The sequence below is a fragment of the Cladophialophora immunda genome (assembly GCF_000835495.1).
Source record: "Cladophialophora immunda strain CBS 83496 unplaced genomic scaffold supercont1.2, whole genome shotgun sequence".
Classification (NCBI taxonomy): Eukaryota; Fungi; Ascomycota; class Eurotiomycetes; order Chaetothyriales; family Herpotrichiellaceae; genus Cladophialophora; species Cladophialophora immunda.
In genome coordinates, this window is record NW_015622542.1 from 7,011,455 (window position 1) to 7,026,390 (window position 14,936).

Sequence of the window (14,936 nt, forward strand, 5' to 3'; positions counted from 1 at the left end):
GGACGGCTCCGGATCAGCGTTACAACGCGCTGAAGTCACAGATGTGTAGAGACGATCGTGCGCACAAGAACCCTTGGCTTTGGTGGATGATTGACGTTGTCCGGTCTTGACTATCTTGGTACCTCTGCCAATTGTAATTAAGCTTTCTTGACCCCCCTGTGTTTTGCGGCGACGATCTTAGCCTGTATAGCAACCCTCGCTGCTCGCTAGAGCCTTCTCCGACGGGTAGGCGGCATAGCCGTCAAGCGCACGACGACATTGCGCATATGGACCCCGGGTTATCATTGTCAGCGTATCTTCGCGCATCTGAGGAATCCTGCTGCTTCTAATATAACAGGTTACTTGTTCTCAAGGCGCAAAACTCCCGGACATCAAGTCCTGTTTTGGTGAATGGCGCAGCCAGCCCATTGTTAGGCCGCCAATAGCGGGGGTTGTGGGGTCCACCGCTGGAGAATGCATTGGCACAATATTCTGGGGGACCCATGCATGCCCAATCTGTACAATGATGCTCGCTCTCCGGCTAGAATGCCGCCTCTCTGCCGATCTACCGGCTTTTATTGATTGTCGAACGTCGGCTGTAATGCCCTTCGCCAACATTCAAAGCCGAAGCTTCCAGCCCGATGAGCGACAGAAATGCTTCGAGTCTCGCCCGCATTTCGCGGGGAAAGGCTGCTGGCAATGATCCGCCCCCCAGATTTCCCCCCTCGCTGCCCCAAACACTTGTTAGAAAGTTTCCCTCCATGACGTCGTTGAATTGCAAAGTTTGTCTGGTCTCAGATCGACATCTCGACCACCGATTGGAGTGCCAAAATAAAAATTAAAAAAACCGAGGCAATATAATCCGATGACTGGGTTATTACGCGCTGGACCATCGACTGCAGCTCACAGAAGCCTTCCGACGAATCATGAGCGGCGGCGACAAACTGTCAACGAGTCACTATCTTTTGTACAACCTACGAGGCCAGGACGTATATGTGTACAGGAGCGCAGAGGTTAACTACCTACAGTCCTGAATGCTTATTGTAGTAGGTGCTGTTGCCCGTGGAAGTGCATCTGACATACAAATGAGAGTGATTGTTGGCACCTCCTCGACTGGTGGTTGGCGTCCAAACTCCGTCAAGAAGTAGCTACCTTCCTCAGCTGCTTGGAAGTATAATGGGTGAGTGCTTTTTAGCATTGTCCATGCATGAAAGAGTCTGTGCTTCAAGGTTATCAAGTCCACGCTGGATCGAGATGCAGTGCCCCTGAGGATGTATGGTGCATAGCTTTTGAGGAGTTCTGCAAAGACTGAGAACTTTAACGCCCGATGCCGTCATCACGGAGCGCTTCGCCATCTGTTCTATACCAATTGCGGGTCTTGAAAATAAAATAGAGGTTAAAGAATGCAGATTGAGTCAGCGAACGCGAGCCTGCGGCAGCATTCTAATAGGACATTCTCATGATCAAGACAAAAATTTATTTCCACAGCTGACACCCCAATGAAGGTGTCGCCTTGTTGGGCGATTGCTTCCTCCAGCCATGGACACTTCGTTTCGATACTAGTTAGCTGCCGATTTTCATTTCGCTTCGAACTTTGTCTCAAGTCTCACATACCTTTTCCATTTCGTCATCAACCGTTTGGTTATTCTTGACCTGGTGTTTATTCCCTTGTCACAGCCTACATCAACTTTAGCCAGATCTCGATCCGTTGTGTTGGACATGAGCCAAGATTCCAGATTCACATAGAGCGACCATATGACACTACTTACAGACATGGCTATCCTGCAACCCAAGCAGCAAAATCATTCTCCCATGGCCATGTCCAGAACTAGCTTTCCTCCAACTCCAGAATGATAATCCTCCACCAACTGATTGAGCTTGGGAAAGGGATAGGTTTTGATTTTTGCCTTGACATCATTCTTGACACAGAAGTCAAACATGTCTCTCATGGCCTTGTTGGAGCCGATCAAGCTACCAACCATGCGAATGCGACGAAAGACCAGATCATCCGCTGAGATATGGAAACCCTCTGGTGGGAAAGACACCAAAACCAAGAGGCCGCCGTTCTTTAGTAAGTGCATTCCGTAATCAAATGACTTCTGACTCTCGGGCAAAATTATCACAGCGTCCAAGCCCATCTCTGATGGATTCTGTCTGCCGTCTTCTTTACCTATCTCCTGCTTGACCTCTGCTGCACTTTTGGTTGAAGCGTCGACGATCGTAGCTCCTGTCTCCAAGCTCTTTGCGAGTTCCAGCGCCCGTGATGCTACGTCAACACCGGTTGTATTCAGCCCCATTTTGGTGGCAAACTGAAGACCCAAGTGCCCAAGCCCTCCTCCACAGCCCATGATGCCTACCCGCTGACCGGGCCTGAGCTCGCATTTCTTCAGAGCTGCGAAGATCGTGAGGCCCGCACACATCAATGGCGCAGCTTCCACTGCCGTCATGCTGTTAGGAATGATGGCTACTTGTCTCGAATCGACAACGGCGTACTCTCGAAACCCTCCTGGTTTACTACCCACGCCAAGCCCACCCCCGGCAGTGGGGCAATAGACAGAATAACCAGGCTCATCCGGAAGAGGGCCTGAAGGATTCTGGCATTCGAGACATCTCCCACAAACATGATTCCCACGACCTGGGACAGCAACGCGGTCGCCAACCTTTATGCTGTGTGCTGATGGCTTGTCGGCGATGCGGACAACAGTCCCAGCGAATTCGTGGCATCCGATATGTGGAAGTGGTGGCGGGCGCATTTTTCCCGAGGCGAGGACGGCATCAGTGTGGCAATATGAAGCCGCGTCCACTCTGATGAGAATGTCATTTGCATTCTCAATGACTGGGACTGGGAGATCGCGAAGTTGATATGGCGTGTTGTACTGCTCCAGCACATAGGCCTTCATGGTTATGGGGACTTCATTGTTAGCCATCGTCTGGAAGATCTAGCGCTTGCAGGAAACAGCCAAATTATGATTCCAGAAGCTCAATATTTTCTCTCCCGATGTTTCAAATATAAACAGAAGGTCAAGATCATGTCGGCGTTCAGGATGTGAGATTTCACGCGGTATTCAGAACATGGGGAAGTGGGAGCTTCTCAAATTACCCCACATTGGAGGTGACATAACTTTACCAATGCCAGAGGGCTCATTCGCCATACTGTTCTGCCACTTTCGCCGGGCAATTCTGACTTTTATACTGTGGGGATTTGCTCAAGGTCGTCTCTGTCTTTCAAAATAAGGCATCGATGAAATCCAGGCTATAGCTGAACTTCGTGGTCGTCTGATTAGAGTGGTATTTGGCTGCGATGAGCACCATCTAATCCTGAAGTCTCCGATTCACAGAAGAGGATGTCACCTCTATACTAAATCTCCAGCAGGTTCGACTCTTTCTCCTTATCATGATATCACCAAGGTTCTCTCAAATGCAGTCGCTGTGCAAGCTTGGTTGTGTTTATAACCCGATAAGAGAGGTCCCTATCTATTTGCTTTTTGAGCAGGCACAAATCTTTTCCTAGACACTATTATGAAGATAAGGGTGGGCCACAGTGGTGCCGTATCGCTGGGCGAAGAAGCATAATCGCCAGAGACGTCCAGCCGGAAACGATCGTTGACGTGCTGGGCGCAAAGATCTGCAACTTGTGTTGCAAGTCGGAGATAAGTTCGCTATCCAGGCTTCATTGATCCATGGGGAGCCTCTTGCATCGCTTTATACTGTTGATAACTCTGCACTTCGTGCCGTACACATGGGGTTGAGGGGTGTTTAGCACTGAGTTCTACTTCCCTTTTCTACCCCATTTTGACCCCGATTTTTCGTGGAATGAAGCCTGAGACATTGAACACACAGAGTTTTTATGGGTTTGCTTTTAATACCCTTTGACAAAACGCCTTGGTTCTGCAACAAGATACGATCGCTGGCTGGGTAGTAAACATACTTGAAGTATATTGAGGCACTCTCTGAAAGTCTGAGAGCTTTATGGTAGGAGAACCCCCTGAGACCATCGAGGGGCGGGCTTGGGATGTGGTACAGATAGTGCGATATGAGCCGTGGGAGTCCGCTCTGCAAGTAGTGCTACAGCTTGAACGTCTTCTTGAATTTAAGGAATCGAAAACCCCACGGTCTCCGAGGTGCCCCTTTCTGAATAGCTCACGACTATAGATCGCCAGGTCCCAGTGAGTGTAGTGCCGCTACTTAGATTATCTTGACGATATCGGACAAGGACACTGCGACTATCCTGCATCGTTCTGCTCTGGGTGAGACTCATCAGAGTGAAAGAACATAGGCTGGGTGGCGGGATCCCAGCTGTGCTGCACTCTGACCCTGATTGAGCCGATAGTCTCGTCCACCGCGAGCCCTCAGCTTGTTTTCTGCATGGTTTATCCACATAAGCAATGACGTTAAAATGACTACCAGCACCGTCATAGCTAATTCCACCCCATTTGCAACGTCGGCCTTCGCGTTGGCGTAGGTGAAAGTAGAAATAATTCCACCAATTGTCCCCATGGCCACAGCAAAGGAGATTCCGGTGGCACGGACATAGTGTGGTTGCAGATTACCAATTAACCATGAGCTGGTCGAGTTGATGGCTGGGTATATGGAGCCTGCAACCAAGAAAAGACCAAAGTACCTCACTCCGACACCTTTGCATGTCATCTGAATGATCCAGCCGATGATCTCAACGCAACAGGGGCCAATCACAAATGGGCCTCGGATGCGAAGGTGATCCGATGCGAACGATGTGGCGAAGACGGAAATGGCCCCAAAAATGTATGGAGGTACGCTGAGGAGCTGAGATTGAATCGTACTGTAGCCAAACCCTTTGATGATGGCGGGGGAAAAGAGGCTGTAAGCGTAGATGTTGCAGTAAGTTCCAATGCTGATGATGGCAAGAAGTATGGCATTCCAATCCTGAAAACCTTGTCTGACTGCTTTCCAGGAGAACTTCTCCTTTTCATGGTTGACGTCGACGGTGCTGCTGATTTTCCCCGACCTGATTCTCGCCACTTGGCGTTCCTCTTCAGTCAAAAACCGGGCCTGGCCCGGCATATTTGGGAGGATTAAAAAGCAGACGACCCCAACGAGCATGGAGATTGCTCCTTCTATGAAGAAGATCCATGGCCAGGCTCTGTATGACCCAACATTGATCTTTCCGAGACCAGACGCGAGCAGACCCCCGACTGCGCCACTGAGAGGTGCGGCACAGTAGTAGACAGCCAGACGTCGTTGTATATTATTAGGCGAGTAGAACATGCCCATGTAGATGCTGATACATGGCGTCAATCCACCTTCGCAGAGACCGAGCAGGCATCGAATCGCATACAGTTGACTCGCGGTTTTGACAAACCCGAGGCAGATGGTGCAAGTGCCGAAACAGAAGATGCTGATGCAGAGAAAGGCTCGAGGCCCTATGATTTTGAACACCAATCCGGCTGGGATGTCGACAATCATGTAACAGATGAAAAATAGGGCCAGAGCCACGCTGTAACTCTGGCCTTGGAGTTTGAGGTCAGCATTCAATCCGGCAATGCTGGCATTCCCAATACTGGCTCTGTCCATAAAGGAGAAGAAGTAGAGCAGGAACAAGCATGGTAGAATACGGAAGTCGTATTTCCGATTCAATGCCTTTTCGATGGCAAGATTTTCTTGGTCGGTCACCTCAACGGAATCGGATTCTAGCTTTGTTCCCTCCTCAATATGTATGGGGATTCCAGATATTGATTTCGCTTCGGAAGACATGGTTGGAGAGGAGAAAAGGACTGATCATAAATTGAAGTGTAGGATGACTTGGTCAGGAAATAAGGGCGTGAACTGGGAACAAACACCTGGGGAAGTTTTATAGCAGTCCAAAAGTCATAGTGCCAGATCGTGGGTAACTTGCTGGGGAAACGAGGCTTTGCGAAGTAAGGAGCCGGATCCACCAACGATAGGGCGGCACCTTGGATTCACCATAGCAAACCCGGAGAAACTCATCCCGGACCCCCGCAGCCGAGAAATCGGCCTCGGCTGTCCAAAGTTTGGCCATAACGAACGGTCCAGAAGCTTCAGGGAGAGAAACACACCCAGACACTCCCACCGCCCGTGTATAATTACCGCTGTATTTGTTGATACAAATGACCGTGTCAGTGTTCGCCCGTCCGTGAGCGTGGACACCGAGCCCAGAATCTAACATGCCCGGAACACCTTCTCCCGGAACTCAAGATTTGATGGATGCAAGTTCAATCATCCCGCTTTTCTCATGCCTGCAGAATTCTCACAGGCTCGACCCTTGTGAACCTCCTATTCCTCCCGTCCTGCCCCTCCCCTTCACAGCCAAGACTAAATCTACTCTTGGTGGGCTACAAGAAGTACGCGACAAACACTCCGTAGCTACGAGTTGGTGGTCTGTCGATTTGCGACCCTCCTCGCCGACTTTTCGGCCAGCTTCGCCATCGCCACGCTAACTGTTATTTCCTCCAGGCCGCCTCTTCGAGGCCCAGTTGTGGTTCGCCGAAAAAAGAGTGAATTCTGATGTGGTGAAATACCTGAAGCGGTCGAGATCGGAATATTCCAAATTTGATTGCATTGTGTAATTGGAATTTGACATCTATATTATTTTGTATGGGAACGTTCAATGCAGAGCATGAGCGAACTTGGGATAGTTGTTAAAATCGATTTTGCTGGAATTTTAAAAACGACAACCGACTGAGGGAGACCCATTCGGGAGCATAGCATTGTGGGATTCTGCAGGTGTTGACGATCTAGCTGCAACCCTGGCACAGGAACATTGTAGAAAAGCTTCAGGGACCATTGCCTAGCTATTCCTGGCAATGTTCGCCACTGTAGTAGCAGGCAGGAAAAGGCGGCAAGGGCGAGCCCTTCTATTCACAGGTCAATCTCTCTATATAAGGCGGTATGAACGCTTTCAGCCAGAATTAGACACAGCTAGACTAGTCCATGAAATCATTGAGACTTCACAATTCTAAGAACGGACCACTCGTTTATCCATAAACTACTCCTAGTGGCAATGAAGTAAGGCATTCCGCTTTTACTTGCTACATTTCTTCTTCAGGGTTTGCTCCATTCCCCTAGCTCAACATGCCTGCCAGCCAGACCGCCCAATGGGTAATTGTCCCAAACAAGGGTATCAATGCTCTCCAATTCCAAGAGCAAGTCACTCTACCTGGACTGGAAGAGCGCCAGTGTCTGGTTCGCATCGAAGCAGTCTCGCTGAACTACCGCGACATCGCTATGGCCCTGGGTCGATATCCATTGCCGCTGACAAAAAGCTTTGTGGCCTGTTCTGATGGCGCAGGAGAGGTCATTGGCGTAGGTTCAGGCGTGAGCGAGTTCAAATTGGGGGATAAGGTCTGCATGATATTCATGCAAGATTTTCAGGAGGGCATTGTGACCCCTAGGATCCGCCAGAGCACCTTGGGAAGTCAGCGGGACGGTGTTCTGCGACAGTATGGGATATTTGAAGAGACCGGACTTGTGTTGTTGCCCAAAAACTTCTCATACATCCAGGGCGCCACATTACCGTGCGCTGCCCTGACTGCCTGGAATTGTTTATTCGGGCTCGAATCAAGGGCTCTTCGACCGGGGGACTTTCTACTCACACAGGGAACCGGCGGCGTTTCCTTATTTGCTATTCAGTTCGCATTGGCTATCGGGGCAAATGTCATCAGCACAACTTCGACGGCCGAGAAGGCGGAGAGGCTTAAAGCACTGGGCGTCCAGCATGTCATCAATTACGCATCGAGCACTGAATGGGGAGAAATTGCCAAATCTCTGACTCCAGATGGTCTTGGTGTGCACCATATCATCGAAGTTGGCGGCGAAAATACAATATTCCAGAGCTTGAAAGCCGTCAGACCCGAAGGTGTTGTGTCCATGGTGGGATTTCTCGGTGGAAGACGAGAACATGAAAACTTGCCGAGCTTCTCTTTGATACAGAGACAACTCTGTATCGTTAGAGGGATGAATGTTGGTCCACGGAGGATGTTCCAACACATGAATACATTCCTGGAAGAGCATAATATCAAGCCAATCGTCTCGAATCGGATATTCAAGTTTGGAGAAGCGCAAGAAGCCTACAAAGAGATGGAAAAGCAGCAATTCTGGGGCAAGATTATTATCAAGGTCCAGTGATTTTGGGCAATTGACCGATCCCAAAGGGTGACTGAAGTGATTCTCGAGCTTACAGCCTTGGATCAGACCAGTGTGGCACAAATGTCAATATCTTTTAGGGACAGTACATCGTCGGAGTAAATACCTTGACGTGGCTCGTGTATATTTCATATGGCAAAATAGAGACGGTAACGGGTGGTGAGATAGACAGCGGAAGAGATGAAAGTTCCACACAGTTTGTTTTGGAAATAAATATGCACGAGAAAACGAAAGGGCGCACCTCTTAGAATTCATCATAGAGGTGTTGGAAGTTCTTGTTCTCTCCGATGAACTTGGCTGTAATGATATCAGATACTTCCACTGAAACCCAGAACAAAGTCGGAGAGAATCACCCCTTGCATACCCATACCACAAGTCTTCTCTAGGAATGTGCAGCGCAGAGCTCTGATATGTGTAACCGTAGCCATATGGATGGCAAGCATGCATCCGTGATTGGATCTTCTAGATTCTCTTTTTCGACTACTTACAAAGAAGTATTTGGGTGGCTGAGTTGTTGTGAAGATTCAAGGACGTGATTTCACGCTGTATGATATAACTTTTGTCTGTCGTTTTAAGCCCCGTCAACGAATGATTTACCTCCTGCCGCCTCGTCAAATGCCATGCGCTCCTGGAGGCCCAGAATGTTGAACAAGTACTTCACACCTGCTTTCCTTCGATTTTCGCTCACAATTGGCCGTTGACTCTTCTTCAGCTCCCTCATGGCATTTCCCACCATTTCCGAGACGGGATCCAAAGCCACTGAAGGGAAAATCACGATTCTGAAACCCAGCTTATTGGCTTCCTGCACACTGAGGTCGGGTGTGACACCTCCAGCCACCATATTCAGAAGGACAGGTGTAGGACTAAGGTCTTTGCAAACACGGCTGCACTGTTCCAAACTCGTCATACCCTCAGGGAAAGCAACATCCGCACCCGCCGAAATAGCATTGCGGAGTCGCGAGACTGCCGCTTCATAACCCAGTGATTGGATCGAGTCGGTGCGTGCGATGAGAACAATGTCTGCCGAGCCTCCAGACACCTTCCGCATCTCATCGCGGGCCATAACCGCTGCCCGGATGCGAGTCAGGTATGTTTCTTCATCGACCAGCTCCTTGTTTGCCAGATGACCACAGCGCTTGTTTTGGACTTGGTCTTCGAGGTGCATTCCAGCCACTCCAGCAGACATATAGGCGCGTACCGTCCTGGCAACCATCAGTGGTCCACCGTACCCTGTGTCGGCGTCTGCAATGACGGGGATTGAACGGTCTAGGGAAGAAATCATTCCCGCATTCCCCACCATATCATTCATTGTTGCGAGTCCAAGGTCTGGCTCACCCAGCCTGGAGGCTGCAGTGCCGGCCCCAGTCATATATAGACAATCGAACCCCTCTCTCAAAGCCAGTCGCGCCGTGATGCCGTCGTATACCCCTGGGCAAAATATTGTTTTGCCCTCTTCCTGAAGGAGCAGTCGTAGCCTAGCAGCTGCTGGCATTCCTTGAGACTCAACAATGGAACCCATTATTGTAGTAAATGTTGCTAGAATTGATGATTTGCATACACGGACTTGTGGCCTGGTGTCTTGTTGTCTTGTCCCAGTATGATTAGGAAATATGATGAGAACAGAAATTTCCCACAGGCTTGATATGGAGGCCTGGTTAACTCCTGAGATTTCACATTCTCCTTGTTGGTCTGTTAGCTCTTTCGCCGTTCGCTTCAACACCGAGTGGAGCTAAATTGGGATCGGCAATTTTGCAACTCACATAGAAGCCGAGAACTCGGTGCATTTAGTCTCCTGGAGGCGATTTTCGCTTGTTGGAGAAATCTCGAGAGCAGAACGGTGTTCACCCTTGCTGACCGTAATCCTTTTCATAATTACGAACTTACGAGCTTGAAAAGCAACAAACAGAACCCGGACCGCAACCTGAGGTGGAAAGCTACCACGACACAAAAGAAGTTTGGAATCCGGAGCCATTAGGAAAATTGACCAACTTTTTGGACGAGGATTCGAAGAACATTTCCAAAGTAGTGGAAAATATGGAACAGTTGAGCCATCTTCCTGAGACAAGAAGGCTCGTAACGGGTCATAATCGAGAGGGAAAGGCGGTTTTCGAGTTTGATGACTTACTCACGCCCGTCAATCCAACTCCGAAAGACGCCAGGCCAGGGACGTCTGCAGACCGACCGGTTGGCGTAACACTGATTCATCGCACTCGAAACTACCCAGTCAAGATACAAGGTGGCAGGGAAGAACTCACCATGGACAACGTACGCCGAGGCCAAGGCGAGAAAGGAATTGTTTGTCAGATCGTGGATATTCCTCCAACCCCAAAGGGTGCAAAACCATATTTGCACCGTAATGAGAGTCTCGACTACGGTGTGGTGTTGAAGGGGTCCCTACAGTTACTCTTGGATGATGGAGCTGTCGAGACTTTGAGAGAGGGAGACGTGTATATTCAAAAGTGGGTGCCCCTGTCCGATTTCCCTCAGCTAAACATCTGACCACAATTGAAAATGCTAATATTGCCGTATCAAAACGTCTCAGGGGGACGTATCATGCATGGCTAAATGAGTCCACCGAATACTGTCGCTTTCTGACAGTAGTCATTCCATCCGAGAAGGTCAAAGTGGAAGCAACTGGAGAGTTTCTGGAAGTTACAAAGATACCAGGGCTGAGTGATTGACACATGGTAAAGAGATGCCGATAAGCCATTTGCGAGCCAGAAAGCGCAGAGTTGTTTGTAAACAAGCTACTTTAGTCACTAAGTCGTCTCTGTATTGCAATTAAACAGCCTGGTACTTTGAAGTAGCGAGTATCTAAAGCAAGACTTCTTCCTTTCAGCCCTGCTCCTTTTCTCAAGTCGGCATTTGCTATGACCAACATGTGATCCTCTGAGGGTACAGGCTATGCAAACTGCCATCTATCTCTCTACCCATGATCGAGCTCCTCACTATCGACATCCTCGGTCCCGGCTACAAAGATCTGCGCATATCTAGCCACACTAACTTCCGTGAGGCAAGAATTCGCCGAGTTTTCGGGGAGTGTAAATTGCCAGTCCCGCTGAGGCTACCTAGGTACGTTACATGTTACCGTTCTCTTTTCAATAGTGAATTTCGATATGTAGTAAAATATCACAGATGTGCGAGTTGTCGGCTATGTGAAATGTCACAACGTAGCTTCTGGGGACGGGCGGGTAGAAGAGGCGGTGATCTTCGGGGGTTTGAGCCTTTCCGCAATCAATATCCTTTTTGCAGCTTCTCATGTTTCTCGACCTAACAGGATTATAAAGTGGCATCATTATACTGGTAAATTATCGTCGGATATCAAATTCGATAGCGAAGCTATTCCGGAGTCTACCACTTCACAACAGAGTATCGAATCAAACCGGCAAGATGATCTCGAAAACATTGCCTGAAGTGGACCACTTTGTCCCTGTCGAGCCAACCAAGGAGAAGCTTGACTATGCCGACCTGGATATTTTGGATTTGTCTCTCTACAAAGACACTCCTTCTGCAAAAAAGGAGCTTGCTGAGCAAGTTCACAAGGCCATGACCTCCCATGGTTTCTTTGTGGTCATTAACCACGGCATCAGCGAAGAAACCATAGAGCGTATGGTAGACATTGGCCACACGATCCTGTCACGCACACCTCAGGAAGAAAAAGAAAGGCTAAAAGCAGATCTCACTGGGAAAGGAGAATACCCTGGGTTTAAACCAAGAGGAGAGTGGAAGACACTGGGAGGAACTCCGGACAGGATCGAGCAGTTCAACGTGGTCAGAGACATGACAACTCACGAGCAACCCAAGGCCTTCGAACCGTACCGCGAAGAGGTACAGGAATTTATCGATACGGTTCACAGAGATATCCTCTACAAAATTCTGAGACTGTTTGCCATATCTCTCGAGATTGGAGACGAGGAATTCTTTGTCAAAGCTCATAGCTACAACAAGCATGACGAATCCTGGCTTCGCTGGATGGAGTATTATGACCTTCCAGCCCAAGCAGGCGCGGATGGCAAACAGCTGTGGCTTACCGGCCACCAGGACTTGACCTCCCTTTCGCTACTGTTCAGCCAGCCAATGGCAACGCTACAAGTACGGGATTACCACGACGAAGCACAATGGAAGTTCGTTCCCCATATCCCTGGTGCTATGATCGTGAACGCGGGTGAACCGATGATGTGGTGGACTGGTAACTACTACAAAGCGGCCGTTCATCGAGTCGTTGAACCACCAGTCGATCAGAGAAGCCATGATCGCAGTAGCGTATTCTACTTCACGGTACCAAATGATGAGGTAGTTATCAACACGCTGCTCGAAGAGAGTCCTCTGTTACGACGCCACGGAGTGAAGAAGTGGTTTAAGGACGCCGACGCCCCTACGAGCAGTGAGTGGGTGCATAACCGTATCAAGGCAAACCTTCAAAAACACGTCAAGGCGAAAGCTGGCGAAGGGAGAACGAGTTTCCAGAAGATTGGGACAGTGACCACTACATGGTTTAAGTAAATGATATGAGAAAGCAGTCGGGAAATGAATACTTGCTGTTGCCAGTTACTCAGTCTATCCCTAGTTGACGTACAAAACCATTTCTTCAAGAGATCTAAATCTGTCTCTCACTGTCATTCATAATGATGCTCCCTGCAAGAGCCGAAGATTATAATCCGCCGTTGTGTTAGCGATAAAGGATCTCGAGATGGTTTTCCTAAAGTCGGAGGCCGTAAAGCAGCTCATAGACAATTCAAGGAATCTAGAGCCACCTCCCATATTCGGGCATGCACACCATGTCGGGCTGGAAAATGAAGCGTGACACGGGCCAAACATCTTCTTATGCGGGCAATTTATACTCTTAGCAATGTATTTACGTGGATGAAGCTCTGAAAGCGAGACCATCGAGGTTTATGATACACTCTTTAAGGGAACAAAAGCAACGGCTGCTCAAAACCATTCAACTTCTCAAGAACACTCCCGGGGGGACGAGAAGCTATAAGCAACGAGGTTGAGGTGAGCGGCGAGATTGCCAAACCAGCCTCTCCACCAAAGAGAATGTATTTATGGTGAGAGTCAGGTAGTTATATCAAAAAATGAACGGTTAGTATTTGATGGATGTTGAGTCTGATAGTTATTCGATCCTTCCCAGAATCTCGAATTTTCGGCCCTTTCAAACTATAGGACCACAGTGTAGCAGTATCTACTATTCTTCCGTTAAGAGCTTTCAACAGAAAAACAAGAGAACTTAGTCTAAAATACAAGCAACTCCCGTCCAGCATCAGTGACAGTCTCCAAATGCTGACACCGACTGACTAACTTCTGCGCTCTCTCCAGCGGCAGCCACCGAGAGATCTCTTGCAGAAACCTCTCTGTGACCGCCGGCCCGTCCAACCAGGGAACATCTGGCACCGCCTCGACGACAACAGTCCCGTCTTTGAAGAAGATCTCGATCTTTGCCGGTTGTAGGCCCTTATTGTAGCTCTTCTCGAACTCCGGATCCGTTGTCACAGACATCTTCCGCATGAGGCTATTGACTATTGGGTTGTCGATGCGTCTAGACGTGTCGTCGTCGAAACGACCGAAGACGAGGGCTGCACAAATACCGAATTGGATGCTGAGTTTTCCGCTGGATTCGCTGACAAGGGGCCCGGCATTATCACAGCCTGGGTAGGCGAGTGCACCAGGAGTTGTGGTGACGTGAATTTTGGCGATGTCATCGACATTACTGATTTTGGGATCTAAGTCTTTGTGCATCTTCAGGGCGATGGCGGTGGAGGCCTGAGTGAAGTTGCAGCAGGATGCAGGCTTAAAATGAGTTTCGAGAATCCCTCTGCCCAGGGGAGAGCTTTCTATCCAGCTTTTGAAGCGGTTCGATGCGTTCGAGTCGACCCCCAGGGCCTCAAAATATCCGTCCTTGCCTTCGAGGACGACATCGCTCACAAAGATTCCTGTGCGGCCAAGGTCGTAGCTGGTGATGGCTGCAACACTTGCTGATCCATTGTGAATATAAATCTCCCGCCCTCCTGTGTGTGCCCACGCGTTGATGCCGCAAACCATGTTGATTGCGAAGCACAAGATTCGCATGATAGTGTCCTCATCATCGGGTATTTTACCCGTACTGAGGGCTCCCGCCGCGGCAAACGAGCCGATCAGAGCGGTGCTGCGGAAATGAGTATTGAACTGTCCCCCCCCTCGAATGGAATAACCCAGCACTGCTCCCATCTCGTAGCCTCCAACGATGGCCCGGATGAGTTGCTCCCCGGTCCATCCGTCGCGTTGGGCAAGGGCCAAGCTGGAAGCAATGACCATGGAGCCTATATGCGCGCATGAGTCAAGGTGCATATCATCACGAACCGTGCTTTTTTGTCCAAATTTGTAAGCTTAATGTTCACGACTAGCCCTGTTGACCATACCTGGGGTTGATAGGTGTGCAAAAGATTGTCGAAAGGCAACTCACCTGTTCGAAAGGGCGGCATGTATGAAGGCGGCCGTTTCGGCAGACATTGCCTTGTCGCTCCCGAAAACGAATGCCTCAGGTTTTCCAGCATGAAGCTCCGCGTACTTGAGCAAAGGCACGCCAAGCTCACCACCAAGACCAGCCTGGCACGCTCCGAGGAAATCTAAGAGACATAGAGACACCTTCTCTCTGACTTCTGTGGACAACTCTCCCGAAGAGATCTGTTTCAGCCGTCTTGCTGCGAGACGAGTCAAGGTTTGCTTTTTTTCAGCGCGTGAAGTCATGCTGGACGACTGTGGTACGAGAGATGCTCTGCCAGGATATTTTGAAAGGAAAACGTATGTGAAACCACAATAGAAGCGTTGTCTTCTCAAGA

The 14,936-nt window shown here is 49.3% G+C and overlaps 2 protein-coding genes across 2 annotated transcripts; both read right to left on the reverse strand.

The window, feature by feature from the left end:
- Positions 1-8,362: 8,362 nt before the first annotated feature.
- PV07_04611 (uncharacterized protein) lies at positions 8,363-9,637 on the reverse strand (the record flags this gene model as incomplete). Its single annotated transcript, XM_016391434.1, has 2 exons — positions 8,363-8,415; positions 8,716-9,637. 2 exons carry the CDS (start codon positions 9,635-9,637, stop codon positions 8,363-8,365), a joined length of 975 nt encoding a protein of 324 aa, XP_016253336.1.
- Positions 9,638-13,353: 3,716 nt separating this feature from the next.
- On the reverse strand, positions 13,354-14,844 carry PV07_04612 (uncharacterized protein; the record flags this gene model as incomplete). The annotated part of the gene is made up of 2 exons (XM_016391435.1): positions 13,354-14,461; positions 14,561-14,844. 2 exons carry the CDS (start codon positions 14,842-14,844, stop codon positions 13,354-13,356), a joined length of 1,392 nt encoding a protein of 463 aa, XP_016253337.1.
- Between the last annotated feature and the right edge of the window lie 92 nt (positions 14,845-14,936).